The following is a 13969-nucleotide window of genomic DNA, read 5'->3' as shown; positions in this document are numbered from 1 at the left end:
AGAGACACCATATAATAAAGTTTCCAACTTTCTTTCTTGTTATAAAGCAAAGATGATTGGTCATTAGCGTCTGTAGCAACAAAAATCATTTATTTTAGTGTATGCATCAATCATCATCATCGTTGAAAATTAATTATTGATCCAAATGAGTCCAACACAAGACCAAATTGATCATCAACTTCACACTGATGATGAACAAGAATCAGAATCAGAATCAGAAGAAGAGGAACCATCACCAAACACACAGAAATGGAAAAAGCACTACTCATCAAAGCACAAAATACTCTTCGTTGGAGAGGGTGACTTCTCTTTCTCTCTTTGTTTAGCCAGAGCTTTTGGTTCTGCTCACAACCTAGTTGCAACTTCCCTTGATTCTCAGGGTAAGAAAAATCAAAACTTTCAACTTTTTTCATCATACCCATTTTGTCATTTTGATGATTTTTTTATTTTCAGAGAAAATTGAAAAGAAGTATAGTAATGGAGTTAGTAATGCGAGGGAACTTGAAGAAAGGGGTTGTATTGTTCTTTATGATGTTGATGTTAAGGTTATGAGTCAGCATTTCTTTCTCAAGACTCAGAGGTTTGATCGTGTTGTTTATAATTTCCCTCATGTTGGATTCATTTACCCTGAGAATAGCTACTGCCAGATTCAGTAATTTTCCTTTTTTTTTCTCTTTTTTCTGTTTTCTTTCTTTCATTTACTATTTTTATACATGTTTATATATCTCATCACTACTTTTATCATGTGATGAAAACCTCACATTGGATAAGATATGTTGAATTTCACTTATAAGCATGTTTTTAGGGTTGACTTAGGTCTGACCTAAATCTGATGTTGGTATGAGAGTCTCTTTAAGATCCATTAGGCCCCTCGTTATTGGTTAGAATTAGAGGTGGCAAACATGCATGTCCGTCCTGTGTAGGTTCATGCTGCCAAACCTCGCCAAAAAATGGGATTGGGCGAACATTGTTGAGGGCGCAGGTCTAAACCTTTAGCCCGCCCTGCGAAAAAATGAGGGTGGGGTGGGCTCGCAGACACTTTATCTTTTTAGGCTAAAATTTGCAAAATTTTATGTTAATGCTTGCACCAGTAAAATCTCGCAAAAAAAACGTGGCGAGGCGAACATATTAGAGGATGCGAGTCTAAAACCTTAGACTGTCCCGCGAAAAAGTGCAAGTTAAAGAGGCATGTCTGACGGACCAGACCAGTTTTGCCATCCTTAGGTATAATTGACGTTGTATAACACTATCATGGTTACATTGTGATCCATGATATTAAGAGTCTCACATCCGATAATATATGACTTGAACATGTGCTTATAAGTGGGGGCAATTCTCATCTTACAAGCCGATTTTGTATGAATGCTTTAGGCTGAAACCACAATTCTTAACATAGTATCAAAAGTCAGGTTTAAGATTAGTTGGATCATCTGCTATCAAGTTTTTGTTATCCGACCACCCACCATTTATTTCTATGTTCTAGATGTTCAGATCCTGAATGTAAAAGAGGGTGTTGAGAGTTCCACACTGGACAATATATAGTTTAGACTCTGGTCTTGGACAATTTTTTAAAACTCTAATTCAAGTATATTCATTCTTAATTGAGGTTGTGAATGGTAACTAATGTATATGAAATTTTGGCCTCCAAACAGGTTGAACAAAAAGTTGATGAAGGGATTTATGGCAAATGCAAAAGCACTATTAAAGAAAGAGGGAGGAGAGATACATGTAACTCACAAAGAAGGTGATCCATACAACAAATGGGATCTTGTAAGGAAAGCAGAAAAGAGAGGGCTGTTGTTGCACCAAGCTGTTCCATTTTGCAAAGATGACTATCCTGGTTATGACAACAAGAGAGCTCATGGGAAGTTATCAGACTTATCTTTCCCCATTGGGGAAGCTAATACTTACAAGTTCAAGCTACAGACATCTCTAATAGCGAAAAGTGTTTCAGAAAAGAAAAGCAAAAACTAGAAATTATTTTGCTTGTGTGAGTATCATGTCAACTTGAAATTGATAATTTGGATCCTGCCTGTGAATATGGCTGTGTTTATCAAGTTTCAAGCTAAAAATACAGTCATTGTTAGCTTTTGGATTGATAATACAGTCAATGTTTGATTCCATCTTTATCTCTATCTCACATTAGTGATCCTTTAACTTTAGAAGTGTGTTTGATTCTACGCAAAAATTGATTATGAATGAAATAATTCCATAAATTTGATTATTATAACAGTGAATTGAATATAAAATGAAAAAGATCCTTATAAAGTAATTTGGTTGTTACAATTAGAGTTAGATTTATCTCAACTTTTAAAAACTAGTTTTCTATAATCTCTCAAGCCGATAAATGTGAATGGCATGATATCAACCTTTAAAAATTAGTTTTCTATAATCTCTCATGCCGATAAATGGTGAATAGTCTGATATCAATTTTTAAAAATTAGTTTTCTATAATCTCTCATGCCGATAAATGGTAAATGGTCAGATATCAACTTTTAAAAACTAGTTTTCTATAATCTCTCATGCCAATAAATGGTGAATGGTCTGATATCAACTTTTAAAAGCTAATTTTTTAAAATCTCATGTCGATAAATGGCGAATGGTTTGATAGGGAATATTTGATAGCAGGTAGTCTAATAAATTTTAAAGGGTTAATTATGCCAGAGGTCCCTACAAAAACGCGACCCTGCACTTTTAGTCCCTGTAAAAAAATTCTTAGAAAAATGGTCCCTGCAAAATTAGACGTCACGATATATTGTCCCTCCCGTTAGTTTTCACTAACGGAGGGTGACGTGGCTTGCCAGCTGTATGTTTTCATTTGACACGTTGGAGCCCCATTATAATAACACGGAAGAAACCCTAATTCTCCCCTCTCACCTATTCATCCTCTTCCTCACCGTCTTCTTCATTCTTCATTGCAAAGCATATTCTTCTTCATCTTTCTGCTTCGTCTTCTTCATTTTCGCGTGAATCTATGGCGTCTTCTTCAAATAGAGGCAATTCGGTTTCAGCAGTTCATTCAATAAGTGTGAGCAATCGTAGATGGAGATTGTGTGTCTACAACGTTCGTATGACATCGTATCATTGCAAAAACGGCCGTAATCGAGGAAGACTCTTCTGGAGATGTCCCTTTTGGCAAAGTGATGAAACGTGCAACATCTTCTAATGGGATGATGATATGGAACCAGGGCATAACATAATGGAGAGTTTAGATGAAGAATGGACAAATGATTCAACTAAGATAAGGGAGATGCAATCTGTTGAAGCCTTGAAGGAGTTATATGAGTCAGCAATGAAGAAGAATGTTGTCTTGCAGATCCAACAGAAGTCAGAGGGATTTTATGGAAAGATGAAGACAATTTTCTTAGCAAATTCGTTCATGGTCAATTTGTATTTGCTAATGAAATGTAAATGTTAAGGATCATGGGCAATTTTGAGTTTTTCTAAACCTGTAATGTGTAACCATTTGTTTCTGAAATTGAATGCAATGTTGTGGCTTGGGTTTAATAATTGTTTGTTAATCATGTTGTTGTTGTTTTAAGAACTATAAGACCTCTAACTTGACTAGTTCCATAGTGACCTATAATCCTGTTGGCAATGTTACAATTTGTGTATGATATGGGTAACCTCTAACTTGACGGGTTCCATTGTAACATAGTTAGTGACCTATAAATTGACTTATATAATTTGATTACATCAACAAATGTATTCCATTATATAAGGCATTTAATTTAGTAGAAATAAGTGTAATTAGACATAACATAATAAGGCATTGTATTTAGTATATGTTTGCAGCATATTAAACTGACTTGAGTTAAACAAAATAATGGTCTCAAAAGATGGTAAATAACCATAACAAACAAGCATAAGCATTTGATTACAAAAAAAGGTTTCCAAAAACTACAAAACAACATGAGGCATGCATCCTTTGTTCACTGAGTTAAGCCTTTGTAGATGTCATCCCATTTCTTCGTCTTGGGGACACCACTTGTTGAATCCTCTATTGCTTCATCCTCCTCAGTGATCACCAATGGGTCATCTGGTTTTTTTCCTGGCCCTGGAATAGCCTTTGTCTTTAGGCTCCTGAGTCCATCACTTTGCCTTTTTTCCAGTTGAAAATCACTTTTACTTTTTTTTGCTTTGGGCCGCACTTCTGTTGAAGATGCTGTAGGTGGTTTGGAAGGAACCTGTCCAACAGATGATGCAGCTGCAGGTTGTTTGAATGGTTTGGTCTTGGGCTTTTTTGGAGCTGGGCCAAAGAAAATTCTGGGTCCATCCTTGGCCTTGGTAGCAGTAGTTGCATTAGATGGTTCAGAATCCTTGGTTGTAGCAATTGGTTCTTTATCCTTTGTTGGTTGAGCATCTTTTTTCTTAATGGGTGAAGCATCCACACGCAAAGGCCTAATGTCCAATATATCATCCAAATCCAGCAAGACCTCTAATGTTTCAGCATCCCATTCATAGTACTTATCAACAGGTGAAGAGTTTGATGGTTGTGTTGTAACACCTGTTCCAGACTTGGAATTCTTTGAAGCTTTGCCCTAGCCATATGCTGCAAGAAAACAAATCAGGATGAGTAATGATTCAGTTATGTAAATAATTCAGTTAAGTCAATTTGAATACCTTTTTCTTGGTATTCACATTTGCTTGGGCTGTTTGACTGGCATGTGTAGGCACATCTTCAGTAGTCACATTATTAGTTGGAACTTCTTCATTTTGCACAGTGTTTGCTGGAACTTCTTCAATTGGTACATTTGTTGGCACACCCATGGCAATAATTTGCTTATTTTTTTGCAAGTCCTTTTGTTGTGACCTAGTTCAAAACAAACTTTGCATCTATGACTAGTATTAGTTCTCTGTCATTTGTTTTGATTAACCTCATCAGCTTCTCTCCTACGTAACTTTTTGGGCCTCCCTGCACCACGTTTGTACAATGGTGGAAACAAAGCTGTCAGTAAAGAGTGCATGGGTAACCTGAAATGAATACCTACCAGCATACGTTGTTGTCCAACTTGCACTCTTCTCAATCTCTCTATCTAATCTCTTTAATGGTTTAGACATTATTTGACCATTGTATCCATCTACTTTTTCTTTAAGGGTTGCAAACCTCCCCATTAAATAATTCCTAATCCACTCAAGCATAGTAATAATTGGCTTGTCCCTTTGCAATAAAATGGTTGCATTAAAAGACTCACTCAAATTTTTCATTAACACATCACACTTTGAGAAGAAAGGGAAAGCATGCTTACACTATTTATTCTTGGGAATTGCCTCCAACCACTCATAAGCTTCCAATTTGGCCTCCTTGATCATAAGCATCTTTGCTTCATGTGCCTCAAAATAGGTAGCCTTGGCAGCTGCCATCATGAGATCCCTGAACAAAGTTCCTCCACCAAAATTCTTTTTGAAGTTTGCATATAAATGTCTTAAACAAAATCTGTGCTCATAAACTGGATACTCCTCTTCAAACACTTGAACCAGTCCCTATTCAAACAACAGGAAACACCAATTTTAAGATACTAAATATTACCTTCAAACAAAAGGAAACACCAATGTTATGAAACTATTAATTAACTAACCAATGTTAAGATACTAAATATTACCTTCTGTTGATCTGATATGAAACACCATCTACCATCTCCAATATCTTCAATAAGTAACTTCATAAAACAGCTCCATGAGTCTTTTGTTTCACTCTCAACTACAGCAAAAGCAACAGGAAGATACTGGTCATTTTGATCTCTGCCCACTGCAATGAGTAAAATACCACCATATTTGTGTTTCAAGTGACATCCATCCAATCCAATAAAGGGCCTGCATGCTTTTGTCAGTGCTTTCTTGGTCCCATCAATACAAATGTAACACCTCTCAAACCTAGGCTTCAATCCTGGGGCAAATGAAGTAGTGTTGATTTTGAATGTATTGCCTGCTGAAGCCCTTCTCAACTCAACACCATAAGACCACAACATACTAAATTGTTTACTTGAATCCCCCTCAACTATTTGTCTTGCAATTTGTCTTGCCCTAAATGCCCTGCACCCTGGGATTTAAGTGGAATACATTTGTCTAATATCTGCAACTACCTCATTCAGTTTCATCTTAGTATTGTTCTTCAAACCATCTACAATAACCTTAGCAACTCATTCTGCCTTAGCACTTTTGTTAAAAAACTTTCTCCCACACTTATGTTTTGCAAATAGTGTCTTTATCCTAAAAGTTGTGAATGTTAATACCCTACTACATAATACTGTATAATTACACTTCTTCTTGTCCTTGCAAACCACCCTGCATCTATTAGAATCATTCTTCTCAAACTTCACATCCCTTCCATTTAGCACATTATGCTCTAGTATGGCATCTTTAAACTGTCTCAAGGAACGAAACTCCATTCCTACTTTGAAGACATAATCCTTGCTCAGTTTATCTTCCTCATTGAACATTATAACACAAGGCCTTTCATCAGAACTATCATCCTCAACCCCATTATCCAACTCGTCTGTCATGTATTCATCTTCAATGACATGTTGCTTCCCCATTTCTTCTGTGACACGCATTTTATTAACTGGTTGACTTGATGCACCAGGATCTGATTGATTTATATGCTCAGCCGCATTTCCATTCACCATATCATCCATTTCTTCAGCAAAACCCTTCATTCTTTCCTCCTCACTATCATCAAAATGCACATCCATTACTGACTCATCACTTGATTCATCCTCACAATTATTCTCATCATCTGCTTTGCCCTTCCCCTTCTCCCTAATCCTATCCATAAAAGTACTACCACCAGGTTTTGGCTCACAATATATCTCAGCATCACATTTATTTGCAACAACAAACATTGTTAACTCAGCAGCATCTGAGTCATCCCTAAATGAAAATATGTCTTCTTCAAAACTACCATTTTCAGGTTTCCACCACATCTTAACAGTTTTTTCATCAAAGTCAGGTTCAATGGTTTTCACTAAGTCACGTGCTTCATAAAACGACCAGTAATCTATGTCTTGGTTATTAAACCCAATTACATCCCCACCTTCGTATCTAATCTCTAGGTCTTTCACAAAAGAACCTTTTGTATAAAACACAACTTTAAAGGTAATCATTTCCTGACCAATACATATTAGGGTAAAAGTTTTAGGTTGACTTCAGATAAAGTATAGACTAAGGAGTATAATACGAAACCCTAACAATTCTAAATTGGGAGAAGTGAGTTTACTTGGGTCCGCGGAGATGGAGACAACAACGATTGTGAGGGACCACGAGGAGACAACAACCAGAGCGAGGGACCACACAGAGGATAGAATATGAAGCACAAAGAAGCTGGGACCACCAATGGAGAACAAAGAACCACACGCAGCTAGGGTTTTGCGTTTGGGGAAGAACGAGAGTGTGACTTGTGGTTACTGAAGATGTGTATTTGATACACTTAAGTTAAAGTTAATCTCCTTTTCCACTGTGGCAATTTTAATTTTTTTCCATGTCAACAATGCCACGTCACCCTCCGTTAGTAAAAACTAACGGGAGGGACAATATATCGTGACGTCTAATTTTGTAGGGACCATTTTTCTAAGAAAATTTTTACAGGGACTAAAAGTGCAGGGTCCCTTATTTATAAGGATTAAAAACATATTTAACCCAATTTTAAATAAAAATAATATTTGATAGCAAGTGGTCTAATAGATTTTAAATAATATAGCTTTGATATCATATTCGATGTGAAACGTTTAACCGCTGTTATTTTTTATTTTTATTTTTTGGTTTGACAAATATGATAATAAACTACTTCAAAAAGAACTTGATTTTTTTGGGTGGGAACTAATGAATGATAATGCCGGTTGAAAGTAAAGATGGAATGGGACAAACTAGTCCAAAGTTGAAACTCTGCATATGTCCATACTCATCTCAAATGATGACTGTCCAAAAAAAAACTTGAATTTTGATGTCGGTGTGTGAAAGAGTTGGTATTCTTATCCAAAGTGGAGATTTCATTTTGCAAATCGACAAAGTCATACTACTGTTTATCAGCTACAATACAATTTCTCTTGGTGTTGTTTTATCAAAGTTTAGTGGAGGAAAAGCAAATGAAATCATTGAGAATGGAATGCTTTTCAGCCTTAGTATGATATCAAATGCTAAAATAGTTAGAATAATCGATTGCCTTAATTCATTCATACAAAATCAGATTATAAGTTAATAGATGTCACTCTATAAATTCTGTAGAAACTTAAAATGTAAATGTAACTAATGTGAAATTTGAGATTTTCTCGATAAGAATTATTAACTTAATAGTATCTCAAATTACTAGATATACGTGATTTAGCTTATCCAAAGACAAGAGTTATATCTACACACTAAGTCAAGCATACAAATAAAAGATATGCATGAAGGTTTTATTCTATGTCTGAAAATTGTATTAAGATAGTCAAAATTGGCAACCATAAAAGACGAGGACCACAAGAAAATGCATGCAATGCATGCACCACTAGCTAAGATAACATGCTTTGTCCAACAACTTGTTGCTCAAAGAACAAAACTTATTATAAATAGGTCTACAGAGTGAAGAGAATGAATAAGATTGAAAAGATGGTGAAAATATCAGCTTTGCTCATTGTTTTCTCATGCCTCTTACTGATGGCATTCACAGTTCTTTCTGCTAATGCAGAAAACTTAAGTGCTCGTACCCCAATAACCCCAATTTCGAAGAACTTGGTTTATTATCCTCAAGGTAAATTATGTTTTTGCACTCATTGTTATCATCAATTTGTAATACCATATTCAAGATTTTACTAAGCTTAAACTAACTTATATATGACATTATTCTGTGAAGGTTGTCGCTGCTGCACGTTCATATTTAAGCCGAGGGTTCAGTGTGGCACAGTATGTTGTGAAGAAGGCTGTTGTGGTTAACCTACGCGTCGCAAAGGTTGAAGCAAAGCACTTACAAGTTCTATATATGGTTTCCTTTCACAGGGAAACATAAAATACTATGCTGCTAAATAATTATGCAGGAAGTCAGATAAATAGATTTTCTGCATAAAAGTTCGTTTTTGTTCTTGATAACTTTAATATAAATTAAACTTTTGTGGTGCTATGTTAATTCCAAACTATTTCAATTAAAAAAATCACTACTTTTGCTTTCAATTACTAAACAACATCCATACTTCAAATTAATAATGTATCTGGTGTCTGACACAAGTCAATGTCTAAAACAAGTCTGTGTCTGACAACGAACATGAAATAAATATGTGTAATAGTGTTTATACAGTCGTCTCTAATATGATACAATGACTTAATAATGATCATATTCTGGGCTACAAACCATGAATCTTTTGAATAATCTAAGCTTAAATACTATAGTAGCTATTCTAGTTCTGGCAGTCTCATAAGAGGGGACAATGAAAAACCCGCTAATGAAACATCTAAATCACATCGAAAGCAAAAAAATCCAATGTAAAGTTAGAAATAATACTAGAACCCGCCACTGATAGGTTGTTTGAGATGCAGATGAATTCAAGCCTTTATCGATAACTCCGACAAGAAAATGACAATCACCAACAGAGGGGTCTAGGAAAGTAACCATACCAAGCCCGTCAAATTCACAGCTTTGTGAATCTTGCATTCTAAGCTGATAGTAACTGTTAAAAGCGTATGATATATTACCCTTCTCGCCAATTTCATTACACGAACCTCCATAGTTAAGTGTCGTGCAATCTGCAACACTACAAGCAATTTTCATATGGTTTACTACGTTCGTCAGATCACTCGAGGGTTTCGCCACACACCATCTAGATGGAAGATACTCAACATTTCTCGCATTTCTCAATTCCTTGTTTCCAAGTCCGAGGTTTAATGAATACTTGGCTTGCCCGTCAAATGAGAATATCCCCCAGTGTCTTTCAAAGTTTCCTGGAAGAGTACTTTTTGCTCCTTCGTCAAGCAGTCCGAAAAGATAAACGTCCATAGGAGGAGCGTTTGGCCTCAAAGGGGTCCCTTTGTTACTCGCAATGTGATAGACAAGGCCTTGGTTGAAAACCCTAGCAGCAGTGATATTTGCACCAACTGCTCCATCCGAAGGCCAACCGATTTCACCAATAACTATAGGCATCTGATTGTATCCGAGTTTACCGAGCGCAGCAACTAGAGTGTCATAGTTTCCATCAAACGCGTTGGTGTACACATTAGAACCATCTGTTACAGCATGACTAGTTCCCTGAAAGAACGCGTAATCTTGAGGGAAATCTCCATTATCGTAAAGGCTAAGAAACGGGTAGATATTAACAACAAATGGAGAACCGTTTGAGTTAAGGAACTGAACAAGTTGAGTCATGATTTGAGTCAGTTCAGAACGAAACGCCCCTTGGGAAGGAAGTCCTCCCGAGGACTCGTACGCATCTGCATTGCAAGGAACAACTATCTTCACATAACCAGCAAGATTGGCTTTAACTAAAGACTGTTGTATATTGGTTACCGCAGGCATGACAAGGTTCACAAATTGACCGTTATAACTCGTAAGAAAGGGTTCATTTCCTACCGCAACATACCTGTATTACATATTAAAAGGTAAGAGGCCTATTAGAAAAGCATCAAAGAAAAGTATATATCACCTATGAAGCACGGACACAGATAGCAGATAGTGAAATTGAATGTAATCACAAGTGTCGGTGTCAGTGTCCTACATTGATCTACATTGACACGGACACATCTTTTTCAGAGGTTTCGGTGCTATATAGCATATCACACCATAGACAGATATTCTGATCTGAATCATTGGTAACAACTATTAATATCATTTCAAAATTGCAACAGAGAACCACAAGATCAACATCACCAACCTATCCATATAACTTCAATAATTAATTAAAACCAACCTATTTTTCATAATTAAAATCATGGTTATTCAAGTTTGAACAATTAATTAACGAGTTTAAAACCAAATCTGAGATATGATTAAAAAAAAACCTGATATCTGCACCCCCTTTAGTGATATAAGCAGAAACATTCTGCCGAACCCAATAATCAGCAGCAACAGAAGAAGAACCCAAAAGAGACAACATTTCATTAGGTATACCAACCATAACCTGAATGCCACTCCCCATCAATGCTTTAAGCACATCAGGATCAGCTTCAAAAAGCTTAACTTTTGAGATCCTGTTGTCTCTCAAAAGATCAACCACTGTAGAGGGTTTCAACCTGTGTGAAGAAAGTGTACCCCAGTTTACACCTATGGCAGATTCTGCCATAGGAACCAAAACCCAACATAGAAACAAGAGGGAAAAGACATCAGTGAAACTAGGTTGTAACATAGGTGAAAGTGAAATGGTTGTGGGATTTTAAGAGTTTGAGATATGTTTCAGTGGTTGAGTTAGAAGAAAAACAGAAACAAAAAGTGTTGTGATGTCAGTGTCACAAAGAGAATTGAGTTGAGTAAAGTTGAAGTTTAGATATATAGAGAATGGAGTGTGTCATCGAGTGCAACGAGGTTTGGTTAATGGTGAAATACTCAAAGGTTTATTATTAAGCGGGATGGATGTGAATTTACCAATATAGTTTAACATTCTATTTGTGTATGTCGGTATCGACAGGAGATTTGTCATTCAAAATTTATTGTTATTTTAGTAGTATGTTTTACTTTTATTCTATTTTACTATGGAGTTTGGTTTATTATACTAACATCAATCCATTGATTATAATGGAGTTTGAGAATTTTTTGTCTCCAAATGGCACAGCTGTAAAAATTAATAACACAAATGTTACGGTTTAAAAAAAAAAAAGGACATACTTTTTTGTCACTCAAGGGGATTTTTGCTAAATGAAATGGCATAAATGATAAATTTATTAAGTTGAAACGTTCTCAGCGTTATCTGTTTTCACTTTCATTTCCAAACACAAGAGAAGAATATCAGTATGTTTGAAGAGACGACGAAACCCAGAATACGGTGAGCTAAAGAGAAACTAATTGCTTTTGAAGTGAATATTTTCATTATTCATCTTCTTCTCGTTTGAAGACTTCATTGTATTTTGATTTCTTCAAAAGATATGAATACTCAAATCTAACTTGTTAAAAATGTATAAAAAAATTGTATTCATCTTCCTTACTGCTTCTTCTACCTTATTTAGCTTGAATATGTCATCGATAGAAGGTTTGAGTGTATTATGCATCATGAGGGTGAGTTTTCTGAGTTTACCAAGTTAAATTATAAAGGATTATAGGAGGTTTGGAATATTGACCTGATTACTGGAGTTATTTTTAAGTGTTGAGTGGTTTAAATATTTAGATTACCCAGTTGTGGAGAGTCTTTGGTATTACGATGAAATGGACTTTAAGAATATTGTTTTGTTGAAAGATGATTTGGGAACTAGGAGGATGAAAATTATTTCAGTGTTGGCTAAGACCATCTATTTATATGTTATGCATCCACTATCACAACCTGACATTATTGAGGAGCAAATGCTTTCCCTAGAATGCAATGTTGTATAACCCAATGATAAAGATGAAGATGTCAAATGTGGAAGTCAACTATGTGGAAGAAGGGAACATTAAATTAGGAAAGAATAATGTAGAAAAAGAAGTTGTGAATGAATAAGTCAATTTGAATGAGGGGTCCACTGTGTTGGAAGATGTTGTGGATGAAGAAGTCAGTTTGAATGAGGGGACCATTGTGTTGGAAGATGTTGTGGATGAAAAAAATAATTTGGATAAGGGGACCACTGTGTTGGAAGATGTTATGAATAATGAACAAGAGAATTTACTTGAGGGACTAGACTGTAACCAGGTAGAAGATGTGAGACTAAACTGTAATAATGAGAAAGATGAATGACTAGATTGTGGTAGTGAAGACAGTGCATTGGATGTAAATTTTAAGATTCTGATAATGGTGTGGGTATGAATAAAGACCTACCAATTGTTGAATAGGAGGTTGGTGAAGAGGATGTTTATGAACAATAATGGAAGGGAAGGGAAATGGGAAGGCAAAGGTAAAGGGAAATGTGAGGGTAAAGGTAAAGGTAAAGGGAAGGATAAAAGTAATACAAAAGGGAAAAGGGAATTTAAAAGACCAACTAAACAATCAAAGTAATGTGAATGTAATGGTGATGAAATTTTTTCTAGGTCGACCACGAAGACCCTGGACGAGCTAATCTTATCGTTTTGTCTTGACTTTCTTTAAAATAAAGGTCTCGTTCCACCACGAATCTTCTAAATGAGTGAAGGTAGTTATTTCTACAATCCTAAGAGATCTCAATTATAAAAGCACATTCAACGGTCATCTGCAAAGAACGAAGAGCAAATGGCTGGTCCTCCCACTATATATAGAGTAGGCGCCAAATCGGGGTAACGAGTTTCAAATATAATTTTCATTTCTCTCTTCTTCTTCATATACTGACTTGAGCATTGGAGTGCTAATCTTGCAGGTACTGCAAATCCAACGCATCGGAGGTTGCGATCCACCATCACCTCCGTTGAAACTTCTCATTTATGGTTCCTAGATGGAACATTAGTGCTATCTATGGAAACCTACTATGGGTTCCTACAATTTTTTGCAAATTCACTTTGTTATTCGATTTTCTGTTTATTGGTGTTTTTAGTTCACTAAATAGATTAACTCAAAAAATATCGAGGACGATTTGTGTAAAAAAACCATAATAAAAGGTGGTAATAGGAAATGAAGATCCACAGTCAAGGGATCAGTTCTGAAGTAAAAAAAAAACATTGGAGTCCCCCTTCGAGTCTCGGAGGAGACCGGGGAAGTTATGCTTTAACCCTGATTCAAGCCAAAATTCACCTGTATAAGGTGCAGCAAAAGCACCTGCTGCCATTACAAATCTTAGAAAGCATGATCCCAAAGTCTATGGATAAATCGCCCAAGCTAGCCGATTATGACAGAATGGAGATCTTGATGAACATGTGAAACTAGTAGACGAGCGATTGAGTTAATTTATGCCAACGACAAATACAAGTGAAAGTTGTATG

General features: G+C 36.0%; 2 protein-coding genes and 1 long non-coding RNA gene across 3 annotated transcripts; 2 read left to right on the top strand and 1 right to left on the bottom strand.

Moving 5' to 3' along the window:
- Nucleotides 1–2129, top strand: LOC131599828 (uncharacterized protein At4g26485-like). Its single transcript, XM_058872085.1, has 3 exons — nucleotides 1–380; nucleotides 454–652; nucleotides 1653–2129. Exons 1-3 carry the CDS (start codon nucleotides 146–148, stop codon nucleotides 1972–1974), a joined length of 756 nt encoding a protein of 251 aa, XP_058728068.1. The 5' UTR covers nucleotides 1–145; the 3' UTR covers nucleotides 1975–2129.
- A 6316-nt stretch (nucleotides 2130–8445) lies between these two features.
- LOC131595367 (uncharacterized) lies at nucleotides 8446–9141 on the top strand. The gene is made up of 2 exons (XR_009281839.1): nucleotides 8446–8725; nucleotides 8828–9141. It is a non-coding gene; the product is annotated as an uncharacterized LOC131595367 (long non-coding RNA).
- An 80-nt stretch (nucleotides 9142–9221) lies between these two features.
- On the bottom strand, nucleotides 9222–11502 carry LOC131595366 (glucan endo-1,3-beta-glucosidase 5-like). The gene is made up of 2 exons (XM_058867707.1): nucleotides 10960–11502; nucleotides 9222–10541 (listed from the first exon to the last, which is right to left on the bottom strand). The coding sequence occupies exons 1-2, from the start codon at nucleotides 11301–11303 to the stop codon at nucleotides 9425–9427; spliced, it is 1461 nt and encodes a 486-aa protein (XP_058723690.1). The 5' UTR covers nucleotides 11304–11502; the 3' UTR covers nucleotides 9222–9424.
- Nucleotides 11503–13969: the final 2467 nt, after the last annotated feature.

The sequence above is a fragment of the Vicia villosa genome, linkage group LG4 (genome assembly GCF_029867415.1).
Source record: "Vicia villosa cultivar HV-30 ecotype Madison, WI linkage group LG4, Vvil1.0, whole genome shotgun sequence".
Taxonomy (NCBI): domain Eukaryota; kingdom Viridiplantae; phylum Streptophyta; class Magnoliopsida; order Fabales; family Fabaceae; genus Vicia; species Vicia villosa.
Note: the sequence above shows the minus strand (reverse complement) of the source record. Positions and strands in the feature narration are given on the sequence as shown.